Below are 19,027 nucleotides of genomic sequence, written 5' to 3'. Positions count from 1 at the left end.
GAAGGACAGGGGAGCCTGGCTTGCTGCAGTCCATGAGGTGACAAAAAGTCGGACATGACTTAGCAATTAAACAATATAATGTTCTCAAATTCTTGAGGAAATGTATCTTATTCTTTCTTTCACATGACCTATTTCAGATTAATTTATCTATCTGGCTTTGATGACTATTCCTATAATTAAGAGTTTTTTCATGTCAAAAAGTGAAAATTATTTCAGATCTCCAAACTCTGAATTGATGCTATAAACCAAACCTGAGATAATTAATACACCATAAGGATTTAGTATTTGTCCACTTTAATTAGCAATAAGTCTCAAATTTTGTGATGACGTATTTTTCATGCGAGTAAAACCTGAAGCACCCTTTCAAAAATTTATCCCAAAGTTAATATTCATGAATGACTACATCTCAATCATAGTAATACACAGCAGGATTTTAATTTTTAGACTTATTCCTCCTGGTTAAAATATATATATATATTTCTACTACATTATTTCATCTTGGTTTTCAAAGAGACTTTCATAAGTTGTTGTCAATAGTTTTCAGGATTCCCAACAGATGTCTTCTAGATCTCTCTAATGAATGTCTCATGAAGATGCTTTCCCAACTTATTCTCATTTTATCATTTAGTTGATATTATTCTCCTGTATAGCCTCCCCTCCACCAAACGTATGCTTTTTAAAAGAAGTTTTAAATTCTGCTCTTCCCACACCCTTTGGGATTCTCCAACCTTCAATTTTATTTTTTCTGAACTTCAGTATTTGCAGTTTATACCACACCATGTAGACTTTAATTTTAAAAGTCTTCTATCTTTTGTTGTGGTTTCTTACGCAGTCTCGTTAACTCCCTGAGGAGTAAGACCATATCTTGCTCTTCTGTTCTATATTTTCATAAAACTTATTGCAGTTTTCAATATCTCTCCTTAAATGCTCATTGATCAGATGATTGTTCACGCAGGTCTAATAACAGAGCAATATTCCTGGTAAGTCAATTCCCAAAGCTTTGAAGAAGCTGAAGAGAAAAAAATTGAGTAAATCACCATAGGTATAAATGTTCTTAATAAAGGCTAACAAAGATCATAAGGTACTTTAAGTATTTTTAGGAATAGCACTATATCTTCTACTCAGAGCTGAAGTAATAAGAAAGCTTTTCTGTTTTACTAATTATTTTGTCAGTTGGCAATCCAATTTTCAATATTTCATAAATTCAAAGGAAAACTGTATCAACTAATTAATTTAAATCCAGTTTTTGAAACAGTGATAAGTATTATTTAACAAATTAACAAACTGTCCTTTAGGTGGACTTTCAATATTTTATTTGCTGAGACTGATTATCCAATATCTCTTCTTGATGAAGCAAAAATAATTTAATATGTAATTTCAGATGCTGATTAGAAAATCAGAAGAATGAAGGGGAATAAAGAACATATATTTCCTCTATTTTGTGCCTGTTTGGGGGAGTATATTTGTGTGAAGTGAAATGATACAATTCCAGCCAATATTCTCGAGGAAAAGATGCAATGTGTTCCTTTTCTGGACTGTGTGTGTCTTCTCTATAAATATGCAAAGAAGCTTTTAGCATTTGTGTAATTGAACTGACAAAGGGAATTTGAGTCTTTAGAATCCAAAGGTTTTTATAAATTTTCTGTGTTTTATTGTGGAAATTCTAGAGTTTATTATAGATTTACTCTTCAATTATAAGTGGCAGATAATCTATCTTTTATTTAGTTCCTCTACAAGACTTGAACTTTAGACAACATATCCACCAGACAATGGAGAAAGGCAATGAACCACCAGATTGTTGATCTTGATTCTTGAAAACTAATGTAGTCAGAGCTTGAATAGGAAAGAGATGGAAGTAAGTAAGGAAATGTTTGCATGTTTCAAAAGGAAGAAAACGTTTGTTTCAGAAGGTTTATTCTTGCAGTCTGTTAGTTCCAGTAGCATATCATTAAGTGACTACTTTTAAAACATCAGTAGAGAGCTATTTCTCATGTTGTACCTCTTTCCAGAAAAACAATATTTAAGTAGATTTGGACTTAGTGGTCAAAGAGAAAAAAAAAACAACATTTTTCTGTCCATAATTCTTCAACACCGTGTTTGTCCTTCCTGTAAATTCTGCTGTTTCTAACCAATCAGTGTTTCATGACCAATATATTCCCTTCAGAAAAATTAAGCGAGAGAAATGTATGAAACAAGAATGTAATTGCATAGCACCAGCACAAAATTTCTTCCTAGTTGATCAATTGAGCCTGTTTATTTTTTTATAACTCATCACCATCTTCTGAGCTAAAGCTACTTCTTCTACTGCTCTCTTTAGAAACTGCAGGAGAAATGGCAGATAGCAGAGGATCTGTTCCAAACGGAGATACTGTGTCATCCAGTAGCATGTTATCCAATCTTTGTTCCTCTTTCAAAGCTGCACTAAATGATAAATCTGTGAAGTGTGACAAAGGATCGGAGAAGGCCATAGCTTGATCACAGAGTTCAGGGCTTGTCCCCTGAGACAGAACCAATTGTTGGCAATAGTCTCCTGAATTCTGCTCTAGATGGGTCTGTGGTTTGGTGATGTGAGCACCTAAATCAACTGTGACAAGTGAAGCCAGGGTTGGCAGACCATGAGCACGAGCCTGTATTTCTAGTTCCTGCAATATCAAACAAGAATAGTTAAATAATGACTTTGATAGTAAACTCAACTCTAGAGAGTAAGTCAGAAATAGATCTAACAAGCACTCAACATGAAGAATAGTATAAATTAGAAATACTCTTTGCAAATAACAGAGTGTGGTATGTTTCTAATGCCTGAAAAATAATCCTGAGGAAAATACTCAGATTTCTTAAAAAATTCCTCCCCCATTTGTTCATTAAAAGAATACATGACATATAATGGTCTCACAGTGGCTCAGACTACAAGACAACTATTTGGAGATAGTAGAAATCTTTCAGTCATTCTTCCTGATTAATTTCTCAATATAAGACCATTTTATGGAAACAAGTGTTTTACCTGGCAATAAGCTTGTTCACATATATAAAGAAAAAATTATTGAGAGTTATGAAAACCTGTATTTTGAGATTTTGTGTCACATAAGAAGATGAGGAGTGACTTAATATAAATTAGCACAATATGCCTTAAGGCTACAAAATCCATAGCAGTGTTACTAAACAAATAAAAGAGGGAGAGGAAAATTTAATGTCCAATATTATCGAAAGAAACAAAGATCCTATTTACTATTATTTTTTGACTGGGATAATATTTGTGTGTTTATAAAATTGGTTCTATTTTATGCATTTTGCAATTAGTTATTGTTATCCCTTATATATTTTTAAAGCCAGCTTGAGCCTAGATTTCTAATCAAAACCTAATTGAATCAGTCTAATTTGTGAACTTCTAAAAGGCAATAAAAATAATCCTTGAGAAGGCAAAAAACAATTGTTAGTAAGAAAAAAAGAAACAAGACCAATGAATAGAAGTGATGATGGGTAAGTCATATGTAAGGTACATGGTTCATGGCAACATTCTTATGAAAACCTGAATGCGGAGTAGAAGGCGCCTGTTAGCCTGCTCTAATTTCTTCTGTCTGTGTTCTAATTCTTGAGCTCTCTGTTGTTCTTTTTGTAGCCACTTGATGTACTCCACTGATGCTTTTAGAATGGTTCCTTTGTTCCAGCGCATATCACTGTAGAACGGAGAGATAACCTTTTCACAATTGTGCATGTCAGCAGAATTCATAAGAACTTACAAAATCTTTTACATTAATATGAAATAATGATTTACATGACTATTATTCACTCTTAGATATTATTGCTTCTGAATAGAAATTTTAATAGAATAGTTAAGAAGCCCTTATATAGTAAAATTAATCCCAGAATGAAAATAAGTGTCAAAAGAAAGTAATAAAGTGACTTTTTGTGGGAGAGCTAAATGCAATATCATGATTCTACCATTACAGTTTTTATATTTTTAGTGAAAATTGCTTTTATTATTAACTCTGAGATTAAAATCTATGTGCAGTATTTCTGCATTAATGAACTAGGAAATGTACATTACTGAAGACTTAAGCCTAAATTTTTTAAGATCATTTCATATGTACCAATCTTTTAACATACTTTCTATAAGGTTGCTTTTATGCTTCTAGGGAAAAAAAATAAGGTCCCATGTCTGTCCTGAATGGTGATCCTGAGTAATTGTGAAACAAATCATTTTGGCAACTTTATGCAATAGAGCAAAACTTTCTAGATTCATAAGGCAAATTTTCCCACACAAAAGCATCAACACATTTTTTATAAAAAGCTATATATCTATTTTTAAATAAGTTTATGATAAGTAAATACAATTAAATATTGCTGATAATCTTCAGGCTGTAGCATAGAAAAATATTTTATTAAAAATTATTTTTAAACAAGAAAAATGATAAATCCAGAATTATAGAACTGGCTACTTATTTTAATGTCTAAAAACATATATCAATCAATTTAATACTATCTGACAATTGGTAATATATATGGAGAATAAGGCCAAGCTAATTGCTAAAAGTTAATCAGAACAGCTGAAAAATCTGGGTGAATTTTCAACTTAGAATAATGAGATTTGTTTTGATATAACAGAAAGTAAGCTTGTAGGGAAATTTTTAAAAGACATTTCACTGCATGTGATTTTAGTTTATGTGATCTACCTGAAATATATGCAACTTGATATGTATTTACTAAGTACTCAGAAGTAGAAAAATATAGTTTGAAAAATCTGACTGGTATATGCCTCATAATTTTGTTTCATTTCTTCTCATGGAAAGAAAAAATTAGAAAAAAAAAAGAAAAAATTAGAAGGACAGAAGGAACACGATGAAAACAATATCCTAGTAAGCTTTGAAATTTAAAGTACTGTTTAGGTCTAAAATAAATATTCGAAGTTTTGGTAGAAAACACACAATGGGGACTTCCTTGGTAGTCCAGTGGATAAGCAGTCACATTTCAATGACACGGGTTCAATCTCTGGTCAAAAAACTAAGATCCCACATTCTGTAGGGCAACTAAGTTCCACACACACAACTGAGATCTGATGCAGCCAAATCAGTAAATGCGATCAGTTGCTTCAGTCATGTTCAAATCTTTGCAACCCCATGAACTGTAGCCCGCCAGGCTCCTCTGTCCGTGGGATTCTCCAGGCAAGAATATTGGAGTGGGTTGCCATGCACTCCTCCAGGGGATTTTTCCAACCCAGATATCAAACCCACATCTTTTGTGTCTCCTTCTTTGCAGGTGGATTCTTTACCACTGAGCCATTGGGGAAGCCCAAATCAATCAATCAATATTTTTTAAAAGGAAACCACACAAAGGTTTTCTTACAACATTTATTTGTTGTCATTTCACTAAATTTTTAAAAGTTTACTTTATTTTAAAGTCATTTTAATGTATGAGATTTCATCCTAAAATATTTTGTTTTCCAAATATATTCAGTTCAGTTCAGTTCACTTCAGTCGCTCAGTCGTGTCTGACTCTTTGTGACCCCATGAATCGTAGCACGCCAGGCCTCCCTGTGCATCACCATCTCCCGGAGTTCATTCAAACTCACGTCCATCGAGTCAGTGATGCCATCCAGCCATCTCATCCTCTGTTGTCCCTTCTTCCTCCTGCCCCAATCCGTCCCAGCATCAGAGTCTTTTCCAATGAGTCAACTCTTCGCATGAGGTGGCCAAAGTATTGGAATTTCGGCTTTAGCATCAGTCCTTTCAAAGAACACCCAGGACTGATCTCCTTTAGAAGGGACTGGTTGGATCTCCTTGAAGTCCATGGGACTCTCAAGAGTCTTCTCCAACAGCACAGTTCAAAAGCATCAATTCTTCAGCACTCAGCTTTCTTCACAGTCCAACTCTCACATCCATACATGACCACTGGAAAAACCATAGCCTTGACTAGACAGACCTTTGTTGCCAAAGTAATGTCTCTGCTTTTGAATATGCTATCTAGGTTGGTCATAACTTTCCTTCCAAGGAGTAAGTGTCTTTTAATTTCATGGCTGCAATCACCATCTGCAGTGATTTTGGAGCCCCCCCAAAATAAAGTCTGACACTGTTTTCACTGTTTCCCCATCTATTTCCCATGAAGTGATGGGACAAGTGCCATGACCTTAGTTTTCTGAATGTTGAGCTTTAAGCCAACTTTTTCACTCTCCTCTTTCACTTTCATCAAGAGGCTTTTTAGTTCATCTTCACTTTCTGCCATAAGGGTGGTGTCATCTGCATATCTGAGGTTATTGATATTTCTCCCACCAGTCTTGATTCCAGCTTATGCTTCTTCCAGCCCAGAGTTTCTCATGATGTACTCTGCATACAAGTTAAATAAGCAGGGTGACAGTATACAGCCTTAACATACTCCTTTTCCTATTTGGAACCAGTCTGTTGTTAAGGAGATATATTAATTATATGTCCCAAGATAATTTCAAGCAGTTAGGCCTTAAAAACATTATATATGACAGTATACTGTAAACACTAACACATACAAAGACTTGTCTAAGGAGTGAATATTCATATGGCTTATCATTTTCTACAAAATAATTTATTTTGAAGAACTTAAATCTTTAGGGAAGTTAAAACCTTGAATGTCTGTAGGACTAAGGAAGGTATTAGAAATATGTAAGTTAGAGTAGGAATGCTGCCAGGCAAAACTATGCAAATGTATGATCTGTTGTCATCTTAGGAGTACACATCCACTTAAAAGTATTACAAAAAAAAAAATAAAGCAAACATCATGAGAGGTCTGATTCTTCTTCCTTTGATCAATATTTTATAACTTCTGATTTAGAAAGTCTTATTAGGTCTCATTTACTAGTTCAACTGCCATTCTTACACAAAAGCAGAAGAAAGTTTTGACTGTAGAAGATAAAAAAATCAGTTTAGTAGAAAAAAAAACACTTAGGTTTATATCTAAAAAAGTAGAAAAAGTCATTTAAAAAGTAGACAAACTAGTTTAAAAAAAAGTAGAAAAAATAATAATTTGATAGCACAATGCATGCTCTGCTAGCATTTTTATATTTACAAATATGATTTTTGTAAATATGATTAATAAAAAGCACATATGAAGTAGATACTATCACACATCTGGAGAAATGTTTCACCTTCTTATTTGTTAGTTCTGTTTGGTTTTATTTTTCACTAATGGTTAAGATATTATCATTCCCTGGTAGTATGTTTTTCATTTCATTTTCTCAACATATTTATCTCAACTATAACTGTTTACTATTTGTTTTCCTTCTGACCATACTATTTTGATCCAGCAAAGAAGAAAGAAGTAAAATTTTCTGAAGTTTTTGATACACAAAAATGGCAACTTCATAGAATTCAAAACGCCTTCAGGTATTAGCTTTCATTTCCTAAACCAAGTGAAAGTGAAAGTCACTCAGTCATGTCCAACTCTTTGTGACTCCATGGACTACAGAGTCCATGGAATTCTCCAGGCCAGAATACTGGAGTGGGTAGCCTTTCCCTTCTCCAGGAGATCTTCCCAACTCAGGGATCGAACCGAGGTCTCCCCCATTGCAGGCAGATTCTTTACCAGCTGAGCCACAGGGGAAGCCCTTCCTAGACCAAACCCTAAGTTTATTCCAGTCATGAGCTGGAAAGGCATTCAGAGCCTTTTTAAAACTGCTGGCTAGTTAGAAGAGGGAAACAGGGCCCAAAACGGCAGTCCAAAATAGTGGTCAAAAACAGTTATGGGAGAACATACTGACACTCCTTTCCCTGATTCGACACTGAGGTCATGCTTCATTTGCATAATGTCCTCTTCTTACCCACTTCCCTGACTGGTATCTGGTTCATGCCTCATTGGCATGAAGCACAACCAATCAAGCCCCCAGAACTACCAAAGAGGAAGTAACAAAAGATATAAAGAGGGAAACTGAGCCAGGTCTAGACCACTCCTACAGAGGTTGGTCCGCTCTCATGTCTGGAGAGTGTACAACAAGACAAGAACTGAAGAAGAACTGATCCGATAGAACCAAAGCTTCAGAGTTCTTTCTGCTTGCCCAAACGCATGTATTTAGAAGTTGGGCCCTAGGTCTCCTCTCTCTATTTAGCACTGGTTTTGCAAATTTGTGGTTTTCCCACTCTTTCAAATGCATCTTCCATAAGAAATGTGTTTTCTATTGTGACCTAGTGCATACATTGTACATAAAACTGCAACAAAGTTTTCATGAGGTATTACTATCCTCCTAATATGTATAATATATAATACTTTTATATTTCCAGTGCCTACATATGATATGATAGAATTAAAACAATTACTAATTCTCCTTTCTGAAATATACAAAGAAGAGAAAACCACTTAAGAAGGCTTACAATGAAGCTTCCCCAACTATGGTCCCTTTCACATGTGATTATGGATAAATGGATTTTCCTTATTCTAGATCAGCCCACAGCCTGCTTTTGTCAATAAAGTTTCATCAGATGCAGTCATCCTCTTTCATATACATATTGTCTATGTCTGAAGGCAATGGCAACCCACTCCAGTACTCTTGCCTGGAAAATTCCATGGATGGAGGAGCCTGGTAGGCTGCAGTCCATGCGGTTGAGAAAAGCCGGACACGATTGGGCAACTTCACTTTCACTTTTCACTTTCATGCATTGGAGAAGGAAATGGCAACCCACTCCAGTGTTCTTGCCTGGAGAATCCTAGGGACGGCAGAGCCTGGTGGGCTGCCGTCTATGGGGTCGCACAGAGTCGGACACGACTGAAGCTACTTAGCAGCAGCAGCAGCTTTCATGCTACAATGGCAGAGTTGAGTAATTGTCATATTTTATGCTCACAAAGCTTGAAATAATTACTATCTGGCCCTTTAAAGAAAAAATTTGCCATCCTTTGATCTTAACAATGAAAATTTTGCCATCCCTTGTTCTTGACAATGAATTAGAACCAGAGAGGAGCCATGTTATAGCCATAGCTACTCTATAAAAGTATAGAGTAATAATTACCCCTCACATAAGCGTTATCATTTTTGAGGTTATACATATTCTTTTATTTTATTTTTATAAAACTCCATCCATAATTGGTGCTTTATAGGCATGGTGATATCGAAAGATGTTCAGTCAGGCTTTATAGTCTTAATCTTACAGTCTTATCGTTTGTTTTCTTCATATAACCTGGCCCTGGCACTGTGGGTTAGCTCTATCAGTTACAAGAGAAGCTCTCTTAACTGACTTTTATCTGATCACTTTCAGGATTAATTAATGTTATCCATTCCCTTTGTGATGCTCACTGACTGTTGTCAGACAAAGTAGATAATAGAGGCCACTAGGCTACCTTCTGAGACACCCAGGTACTTCTGTTATCCTTCTGGCAACAGTGCTTACTGACAGGCCGTTAAATGAATGCCCGTTGTACTTGTTATTGTGATAGTATAATTAAATGATATATGCTAACTAATGAAATATGAATAAAAATAAGAAAAAAGCATTTATAAAAACAGCTCTTGTTTTTTAGGAAAAGTATATTAAAAGCCTCAGAAAAAATAAAGTAAAATGTCAGTAAGATAGTTTGCTAAAAATATGCTGTTACAAATTAGGGTGCAATCATTTAAAAAATCCATCTACACTTAGGTGTTGGCATTTAGGTTTTTGTTTTATCTACAAGAAACTAAAATAGACTATACATTTTTGTGCAGTTTATGTAAGTCAGAAAATTGAAACATATATTCAAACAACAAAGTCTTGACCTTATATCAAATGTTTGGCAAATAAATGTGCATTTATGTTTTCAGTGTTAAAATTTTATCTGGAAAATGGGTGTTCTGTTCTGCTAATAGAAAGAGTTGCATGCTGAGAGACTTCAAAAGATTTGAAAAGTTAGTGGCGGATCCTAGCCAAGATTAAGCTCTTCAGACTCCCCATCCAGTGTTCTTTCTGCCATTCTACTCAAGAAGCCTTCATTATCTACTATGCCCATAAGAATAAATATATGGCATTTCCTCCATTATAAATGATTGAATCATCCGAGTGAATAGCTCATTTGCATTTAGGGAAAGAGTACTTTCACTTTTCTCAAAAACCACTGTATCAAACCTCGTCATTTCTGAATAACGGATAATGCCAGTGTTTGGAGAGTCCAATTCTGTCTGAACAAAACATTTTTTTTTCAAGTCCTTATTAATGCTACAATGTTTTCATGGTTTTAGAGAAACATGGTAAATTGACATTTCAATTAATCAACTATTTCTTGAAATTTACAACCTCAAACATCTAGTTCAACTGACTTTGTAACTATATGGCATTAGTTGAATGAACCTAGCTGAAAATTTAATTACAACAACAAATTATTGACTAATATCAATAAGCATGTTTTTACAGTTCTTATTTTTTGCTTGTATATTTTTTGCTTGAATTTTGGAACCTCTGAGAATTAAACATTCCAATTTTCATGTACATATAAATCTTAAATTGGAAGAATTGCTATAACTATAAATTGAGGATTCCAGTTGATATCATGAGAATATGTTACTATCACTAAATTTGCAAATATTGGTGCCATACAGAAAGATTTGTTATGTACTAAGAAGAAATAATTTGCTTATTTCCTAAAGCTCAATAGGATAAGTGTTAGTAACAATTTTGATGTCTGATGTTTAATAATTATCAGCCTTGAATAGGTATTTTAAAATGACACCAGTAGTAGCCTTGTCTTCACCATAAGCTGCTTACTTTACTCAGCATTGGCTCACCCCTCCACCTCTTCCCTCCCACCTGTTTTGTGTAGTATTGAAACCATAACATAATTAAGAAATGATTATTGAACTCACGGATCATTAGACTTTGGAATAAGAGTGCCAAGCTCCTTGATTCGGTAGTTAATATTATATCTTCTTCTTCTTTCAACTATTAAAAAAGAAATATTGATTATTCTCATTAAAGCACAATTCACTTTTGGTCAACTGTAAACCTCCTTAATAACCTTTGAAAAACAATGAGCAAAAAATTTCCATTTAGTCACAAGTGTACTGCTCAACAATAACATAAAAATTCAAATACATTTTACTCTAAAAGCAAAAAATAACAATATTAGAATTGTGATTCTATTATTCACAATGATTTTAAATCATTTTGAAACATTTTCTCTCAAAAATAACATTTTTATCATTCTTTGAAATGCTATATTTACTCATACTGATCTATATCTATATCTATATCTATATCTATCAGGGTGGGTGTATATATATATATGTGTGTATATATATATATATATTTACACACATACATATATGTGTGTACATATACACTTTTTCTTCTCATATACTCCACTGAAAAGTTAACACAAAGCTTGGCTCATGTGTGCCCAATAGACTATGTGTGTGTATGTGTGCCCAAATAGACTATGACCTCTTTGAGGGCAGGGACCATTTCTTACTTCATTCTGTATACCCAGAGGGCTTGGCATGCAAGAGATGTTAAATAAATGTATGTTTATTAGACCATAAATATACTTTTATAATTTAACAACTTTCAATAATACACAGAACAGTGATTCTTAAGCTTTGGCATGCATCAGATACATCTGGAAGGACTGTCAAATAAAAAAAAATAAATTTGTACTCTGCACCTAGAAATTCTGATTTTATTAGGACTAAGTTGGGACCCAAGAATCTGCATTTCTAACAAATTCCCAGGTGTTGCTGATGCTGCTTGTTGAGGGCCCACACTTTGAGAATGACTGATAAAGGTTTTTACTCAGAAATAATTCAGAAGTTATTATTTCTCTGTTTATATTCCCATGCATCCATTGCCTATGACAATGGTAATGTTCAATAAATGTCAAATATACAAATAAGCAGAGCTTCCTATATTGACCCTTACCTAAAACCAGTCTTATAGAGCACAGAATAGTCGTATAATCTACTCTATACTCGCAGGATCAGGAACCACGACTTACATATAGTCCTTTTTCAGTAGGTAACATTTTTAAAGCTTTTCAGGGAAATGAAGGAAGTAAAAAGTCATGAAGAATAAAAAACTGTATGTTGAAACATTAAACAATACATGTTTGAAAAATACAAGCTGCTACTGGAAACAAAGAAAGTCCTAAAAAATATCAATTGTCTTGGTGAATCTACTCTATGAAGCAATTTACCATGAATGAACTTGACCTGCTGGAATAATACATTGGGATTCCTCTGAAATTAGGATATAATTGATTCTTGGGAGAGATTATTTTCCTTCTTGGCCAGTTTTGTTTTCAATGTGCAAGTAATTGAAAAAACTGACACCATATAAAAAACTGAAAAGAAAATAAACAAAGGCAAAGCTGATAGAAATACATTTATATTTTATACTGAGAATTTATTAATAATTCTATGTTCACACATACTCTCATATTATAAAACAGACTCAAATATAAGATGAAGATCAGCTATGAAGGATGTTCACATTTCTATCTCAAAATAGGACTTGTGTAGTCCTATAATGTTTTTTCAAAATCTATTATTTAAATGTACCTTATGTAAAATATCAGAAATTCCTACTCTAACCTTATGAGATTGTGCTCATAAAATTTTAATGGTTAATTATAATGAGAAGTTTGTTTTCCCACTGTTTTCATATCCAGTACTAGTTGTTTGTAAAGGAGTCAAGCTTTAAGAAATTAATTACTAAATCACTTCATGTTATATGTGATTTCACTTTTTACAAAGTTTTTGATATATTCATTCATTCCTGTCCTTAGAAACAGGCAATAGGTGCCTCTTTTCCAGACTCCATACTTGAGGGCCCCCTTTGCCTTCTCTTACCACATCCATCCTCACTGAGCAAGGCAGCCACAGGGCATAGGGATCTCCCTTCTAAACTACACTCCAGGTAATTTACACCAGGAATATTCTCCCAAATGCCCTGAGCCTGTGCTGGCTATGTCTGAGGTTCATCCTCCTGAAGGAAGATCATGACAGCAAGGTGCTCTCCCCAGGCCCAACATGCAGACAAGGGTCAACTGTTTGCAGATATGTATGGAACTTGAATATACAAGATGAGGGGTTCACACTCATGTTTGAGGTCATGTGCACCATAGAATGCAATAGGGCATAGAAAGAGAAGTGAAAGGGGCCATTGAGTAAGGGCTGACATTGCCCCACCATGACTTCCCACTCAAAATTCCATCAAGTGGAGATCCATTAGTGGCCCAATCTGTTAGTGGCACAGTACTTTCACAAAATTCTGAGGATCTGAGAACTCATATTTCAAACCTGGCCTTCCTATCTTTAGGAAGGATAGAACATAATTTAGTATTTCTAGCTTGAGTTATAGCTTTTAAGTATTTAGACATCTGTTAAGTGGCCATGATCCTCTCAAATGTTAGAGGATATTTAGATTCATACTTAAAATGTGATATTAATTTTTGGTAACATTGATAGCTTCAAAAAGTAAGATCACCAAGTAATCCAGATTATTAGTAGAAAATACTTTTATACTTGTATAATGTGCATGTGTGCACTCAGTCACTCTGTGTCTGACTCTTTGCAATGCTATAGACTGCAGTCTGCCAGACTCCTCTGCCCATGGTATTTTCCAGGCAAGAATACTGGAGTGGGGTGCCATCTCCTCTTCCAGGGGAAATCCCCAACCCAGGGATTGAACCCATGTCTTCTGTGCCTCCTGTAATGAGGGTGGATTCTTTACCACTGAGCCATCTATAATGATCATACCAAGCACCTATCATACTTAACATTAAATGGCCTGTTATTTAAAGTGCAAACATAGGGGAGAGAAGAAAGGAGAAAGGAAGGTAATAGCGGCCTTAAAACTAAAAGAGAAGGCTTTAGTTCCTTGATGTGTAACTTCTTTCTGTTAACAATTAGTCCTGTCTTTCAGGTTCTTGTCTCACAAAATGCACCAATGCTTGTCTGCTCTACCACTATGTGATCAAAATCAAATCATTTCCCTTTCCACAACTACTCTAACGACTGTTATAACCAGTGGTTAGACTTCTCCTCCTTCATATAGTCAGCCTACCCTCTGATGAAGACGGGTGCTTTATAAACAGATAGATGCAGGTTTCACAGGTACAGTTCAGTTCAGTTCAGTGGCTCAGTCATGTCCAACTCTTTGCGACCCCATGGACTGCAGCATGCCAGGCCTCCCTGTCCATCGCCAAATCCCTGAGTTTACTCAAACTCATGTCCACTGAATCTGTGATGCCATCCAAACATCTTGTTCTGTCGTCCCCTTCTTCTCCTGCCTTCAATCTTTCCCAGCATCAAGGTCTTTTCTAATGAGTCAGTTCTTCACATCAGGTGGCCAAAGTATTGGAGTTTCAACTTCAGCACCAGTCCTTCCAATGATTATTCAGGACTGATTACCATTAGGATGGACTGGTTGGATCTCCTTGCAATCCAAAAGACTCTCAAGAGTTCAAAAGCATCAATTCTTCGGTGCTCAGCTTTCTTCACAGTCCAACTCTCACATCCATACATGACCACTGGAAAAACCATAGCCTTGACTAGATGGACCTTTGTTGGCAAAGTAATGTCTCTGCTTTTGAATATGCTATCTAGGTTGGTCATAACTTTCCTTCCAAGGAGTAAGCGTCTTTTAATTTCATGGCTGCAGTCACCACCTGCAGTGATTTTGGAGCCCAAAAAAATAAAGTCTGACACTCTTTTCACTGTTTCGCCATCTATTTCCCATGAAGTGATGGGACCGGATGCCATGATCTTCATTTTCTGAATGTTGAGCTTTAAGCCAACTTTTTCATTCTCCACTTTCACTTTACTTGACATCTAATCTTACTGCATTGAAATTACTTCAATTTTTTTTTCAATTTACCAAGCCTAGATTTATGGCCCAGGATGTGATCTATCCTGGAGAAAGTTCTATGTGCACTTGAGAAAAAGGTGAAATTCATTGTTTTGGGGTGAAATGTCCTATAGATATCAATTAGGTCTAATTGGTCCATTGTATCATTTAGAGCTTGTGCTTCCTTGCTAATTTTCTGTTTAGTTGATCTATCCATAGGTGTGAATGGAATATTAAAGTCTCCCACTATTATTGTGTTACTGTTAATTTCCCCTTTCATACTTGCTAGCTTTTGCCTTACATACTGTGGGGCTCCTATGTTGGGTGCATATATATTTATAATTGTTATATCTTCTTCTTGGAGTGATCCTTTGATCATTAGGTAGTGTCCTTCTTTGTCTCTTTTCATGGCCTTTATTTCAAAGTCTATTTTATCTGATATGAGTATTGCTAGTCCTGCTTTCTTTTGGTCTCCATTTGCGTGAAATATCTTTTTCTAGCCCTTCACTTTCAGTCTGTATGTGTACCTTGTTTTGAGGTGGGTCTCTTGTAGACAGCACATATAGGGGTATTATTTTTGTATCCATTCAGCCAGGCTTTGTCTTTTGGTTGGGGAATTCAACCCATTTACATTTAAGGTAATTATTGATAAGTATGATCCCATTGCCATTTACTTTGTTGTTTTGGGTTCAAGTTTATAAAACTTTTCTGTGTTTCTTATCTAGAGAACATCCTTTAGCATTTGTTGAAGAGCTGGTTTGGTCATGCTGAATTCTCTCAGCTTTTGGTTGTCTGTAAAACTTTTGATTTCTCCTTCATATTTGAATGAGATGCCTGCTGGGTATAGTAATCTGGGTTGTAGGTTTTTCTCTTTCATCACTTTAAGTATGTCTTGCCATTCCCTTCTGGCCTGAAGAGTTTCTATTGAAAGATCAGTTGTTATCCTTATGGGAATCCCCTTGTGTGTTATTTGTTGCTTTTCCCTTGCTGCTTTTAATGTTTGCTCTTTGTGTTTGATCTTCATTAATTTGATTAATATGTGTTGGGGTGTTTTGCCTTGGGTTTATCCTGTTTGGGACTCTCTTGGTTTCTTGGACTTGGGTGGCTATTTCCTCCCCCATTTTAGGGAAGTTTTCAACTATTTTCTCCTCAAGTATTTTCTCACGGCCTTTCTTTTTGTCTTATTCTTCTGGGACTCCTATGATTCAAATGTTGGGGCACTTAATATTGTCCCAGAAGTCTCTGAGGTTATCCTCATTTCTTTTAATTCTTTTTTCTTTTATCCTCTCTGCTTCATTTATTTCCACCATTCTATCTTCCACCTCACTTATCAGCTACTTCAGTTATTCTACTGTTGGTTCTCTCCAAAGTGCTTTTGATCTCAATTATTGCATTATTCATTATTGACTGACTTTTATTTCCTTGTTAAAAGGAAAGGTCCTTGTTAAACCTTTCTTGCATCTTCTCAATCCTTATCTCCAGTCTATTTATCTGTAACTCCATTTTGTTTTCAAGATTTTGAATCATCTTTACTATCACTATTCTGAATTCTTTTTCAGGTAGACTCCATATCTCCTCCTCTTTTGTTTGGTTTGATGGGCATTTATCATGCTTCTTTACCTGCTGAATATTTCTCTGCCTTTTCATTTTGTTTAGATTGCTGTGTTTGGGGTGGCCTTACTTTATGCTGGAAGTTTGTGGTTCCTCTTTGTTGTGGAGGTTGCTTCCTGTGGGTGGGGTTGGACTAGTGGCTTGTCAAGATTTCCCAGTTAGGGAAGCTTGTGTCGCTGTTCTGGGGGGTGGAGCTGGATCTCTTCTCTCTGGAGTGCAATGAAGTGTCCAGTAGTGAGTTTTGAGGTGTCTATGGGTTTGATGTGACTTTTGGCTGAATGGTGTCATTTTTCTAAAGTCACTTTTATCTCTTTAAATTTTGGAGTCAATTGAGTTCAAATGTAACACAGTGCACTCATCTCCCTTATTAGTATTCTTCAGAGAGAGAAAATGATCAAGGAGAAAATTTGAGATGTTTCACTTCATAAAAATGTCTAGCTTTTCTGGGAGTTTGCATTGTCTAAATTTCCCCAAAATAGCTCTACTAGTGAGCATGTACACTTAATTTTGGTCACCTGACTTCAAAATATATACAGGTGACAATAAAACACCACATATTTTAACCTCCTTGCATTTCCTCTTGCATTGATTCATTTTGCTTAGAAGAAAGGAAAATATACTCACTGAGGTTGTGGTTGTCCTTTTTTTGTCTCTCCTTGGCCAAAGCGCGAGTATCTGTTTCTGATCAAAAGGAAAATAATTGAAACAGTACTTATTTCTACCTTACAATCCTTCCAGTCAACAAAATTCAGAAATACAAGTGAAAATATAATATTACTTACTCCAAGTGGTGTAACAAAAATTTTTGCAAATATTTAGAAATTTGAAACAACATATTAGTAAGAAGGCAGTGGCAAAACCTATGGGATTTAAATAGTAAAACCTGAATTTGTATTCTGACCCTCCATTTAGTAGCCTTGGGGTCTCTACCTAAGTTCTCATCTGTGAAGTTGGTATGATACCTACTAAATATCATTGTTGTGATTAAAAGAAGTAGAGCATACAGTAAATATTAACCTGCTTAATCATTTTTATTAGAATTATTCTCAGAAGCTTAAGATTATTCAAAATTATTTCAATCTAAATTTTCACAACCTACATTTTTTATAAATATTATGATTTATAAATTCAAAGAATTGGAACTAACTACATTTCTCATGTACCTATCAAACAAATCCATACTTTAAGTAACAGACACTTTATGTGCTATGTGGTTGTTAGCACTTGTGATAGACTCCAAAATGGTCCACCATGATTCTCATTCATGACAGTCATACTTTTGATGGTTCCCTTCCATACTGAATAGGATTGATCTGTGAAACTGATATAATATTGTGAAAATGATTAGTGTGGCTTTCAAGACTAGGTCATAAAAGACGTTTTCAGCTTCCCCCTTGGGTGTTCCTTGAATCACTACTTGTCAGATCATGAGGACACTTGAGCAGCCCTGTGGAGAGTTCTACATGTTAAAGAACCAAGCAGCACTGAGTAGAAAGATGTGTGAGTGAACCGTCTTGGGAGTGCATCCTCCAGCCTATCAAGTGGCAAATATCTGTATCTCTGGCCAACATCTTGACTGCAACCTTACACAAGGCTCTGAGCTAGAAGCAATTTTATAAATCACCCCTGGATTTCTGAAATATAGGGATTGTATGAGATAATTAACATTTATTATTTCAATCTGTTAAGTTTGGGGTACTTTGTTATATAGCAATAGATAATTAATACAATGTTCTTTGAATTATTCTAGCTTTAAAATAGAAATATATAAATATATTTATTAAATTTTGATTATTTAAGATTAAATTAATTAATTTTACTCTAAATAATTTGAATGCATAGATATTTTTGAGTCATTTGTTAGATTCCAAGAATAGAAATATTGTATTTATTAAAAATGCTGATATTAACTAAAGAAAAATACTAAAAGATCAATGTTTGAATGCCGAACTAAAAACATGTTACAGAAATTTCTATTAAATTTTATTTTATTTTATGGAGAAACTAACACTAGACTTGTAAGTCAGGAGATCCTTATTTTGATCGACTTCTGCTTCTAATCCGATATATACCATTGGGAAATAACTCCTCTTACTATTTCCTCATCTACCTATTGAAGGAACTTGAAAGTGCCCCTGTAATTCTTTTAAGTTGTAACAATTTTGAAATTTATTATTGAAAACAGAGGGGTTTTTACACACTTGAGAAAGTTAAATGTGAATCATGAAATCTGTGAAACAAGTTGAAAAGAGGAAAATCTATTTTTTCCTAATCTATTAATCTGTTATTTTGCAAACATGCTAATAAATTGAATATTTGCAATATCAAAATTAACCTATATTAAGTGAAAGTTAGTTAAGTCGTTCAGTCATATCCAACTCTTTGCGACCCCATGGACTGTAGTCTGCCAGGCTCATCCATCCGTGGGATTTTCCAGGCAAGAATACTGAAGTGGGTTGCCATTTCATTCTCCAGGGGATCTTCCTGACCCAGAGATCGAACCTGAGTTTCCCACACTGCAGGTAGACTCTTTACCGTCTGATCCACCAGGGAAGCCCAAAGTGAAAGTGGAACTTAGTCAAACTGTTGTATACATATGACTAGAGGTTATGTGTGTATATTTGGATTGTCCAATTCCTAAAATCACTGAGTTGAAC

General features: G+C 35.0%; 1 protein-coding gene across 1 annotated transcript in view; it reads right to left on the bottom strand.

Annotated features, from left to right (window-relative positions):
• Positions 1-628: 628 nt before the first annotated feature.
• Positions 629-19,027, bottom strand: part of TFEC (transcription factor EC) — a 94,957-nt gene continuing 76,558 nt past the window's right edge. Inside the window, exons 4-7 of the mRNA XM_055589470.1 lie at positions 16,995-17,051; positions 10,781-10,856; positions 3,527-3,674; positions 629-2,642 (exon numbers count right to left, since the gene is read on the bottom strand). Of these exons, the coding sequence (XP_055445445.1) occupies positions 2,262-2,642; positions 3,527-3,674; positions 10,781-10,856; positions 16,995-17,051 (662 nt within the window). The 3' untranslated portion in view covers positions 629-2,261. The remainder of the gene's footprint in view (positions 2,643-3,526; positions 3,675-10,780; positions 10,857-16,994; positions 17,052-19,027) is intronic.

Source organism: Bubalus kerabau, chromosome 8 (assembly GCF_029407905.1).
Source record: "Bubalus kerabau isolate K-KA32 ecotype Philippines breed swamp buffalo chromosome 8, PCC_UOA_SB_1v2, whole genome shotgun sequence".
Taxonomy (NCBI): domain Eukaryota; kingdom Metazoa; phylum Chordata; class Mammalia; order Artiodactyla; family Bovidae; genus Bubalus; species Bubalus kerabau.
This window is presented reverse-complemented; position numbering and strand designations above follow the sequence as displayed.